Source organism: Malurus melanocephalus, unplaced genomic scaffold (assembly GCF_030028575.1).
Source record: "Malurus melanocephalus ecotype Western Australia unplaced genomic scaffold, MMel_1.1 scaffold_2539, whole genome shotgun sequence".
Taxonomy (NCBI): Eukaryota; Metazoa; Chordata; class Aves; order Passeriformes; family Maluridae; genus Malurus; species Malurus melanocephalus.
Window position 1 is genome coordinate 191 of NW_026625771.1, and position 728 is coordinate 918.

Below are 728 nucleotides of genomic sequence, written 5' to 3' on the forward strand. Positions count from 1 at the left end.
GTGTGGGACGGCTCCAGCCGAGGGAGGATTTTCCTGGGTGTTTTTCTGGGATGTTTTTCCTGGATTTTTTCCGAGTGTGAGGTGCGGACACAGCGGGGTTTGATCTGTCTGGGGTGGGATCATGGGGACCTCTCGAGTTGGTTCCAAACCAAAGGAAAGCAGCAAAAAGACAGAAAATCCTTCCCAGGGTGGAGGGTCCCGTATTCCAGAGGGTGGGAGGGGGGTGTGGGGGGACAGAGAGGGAGTTTTGGGGAAGGAACTGCAATTCCTGGTGGGGAGGGAATTGCTGAGGGATCCTCACCCCCTCTGCTCAGCCATCCCAAACCCCACTGGTGCAGGGATCGGAGCAAGAGGAGCAGCAGAGCTGCAGCAGCCCCGGCCATGGCTCAGGAAGGCTCCGGAGGCACCRCCGGACACTCCTGGTCTGGAGAGGCCGAAGCTGCCGGACACCGGCGCCGGCTCCGGAGGGGAAACTTCCAGGCCAAGCAGCACCTGGAGCATTTGGCGGAGAAGCTGAAGCTGCTGGGGCTGGAGCAGGGCCGGGGGSAGCTGGAGCAGCTCTGCTGCTGGCACCGCTATCCCGGCACTCCCAAGGGCAATGGGGAAGCGTCCGGCTCCGGCCACGAGGGACCGGGGGCTGCCGGGGGTCCGGTCCAGGAGGGACCTGCCCGGCAGGACAAGGTCAGGTCCATGATCCCACCACGGGAATTCCTTCTCCTGACTGCCTG

The 728-nt window shown here is 63.2% G+C and overlaps 1 protein-coding gene across 1 annotated transcript in view; it reads left to right on the top strand.

The window, feature by feature from the left end:
- Positions 1–381: 381 nt before the first annotated feature.
- LOC130587834 (E3 ubiquitin-protein ligase TRIM15-like) overlaps positions 382–728 on the top strand; it is a 5,724-nt gene continuing 5,377 nt past the window's right edge. Inside the window, exon 1 of the mRNA XM_057388803.1 lies at positions 382–681. Within this exon, the coding sequence (XP_057244786.1) occupies positions 382–681 (300 nt within the window). The remainder of the gene's footprint in view (positions 682–728) is intronic.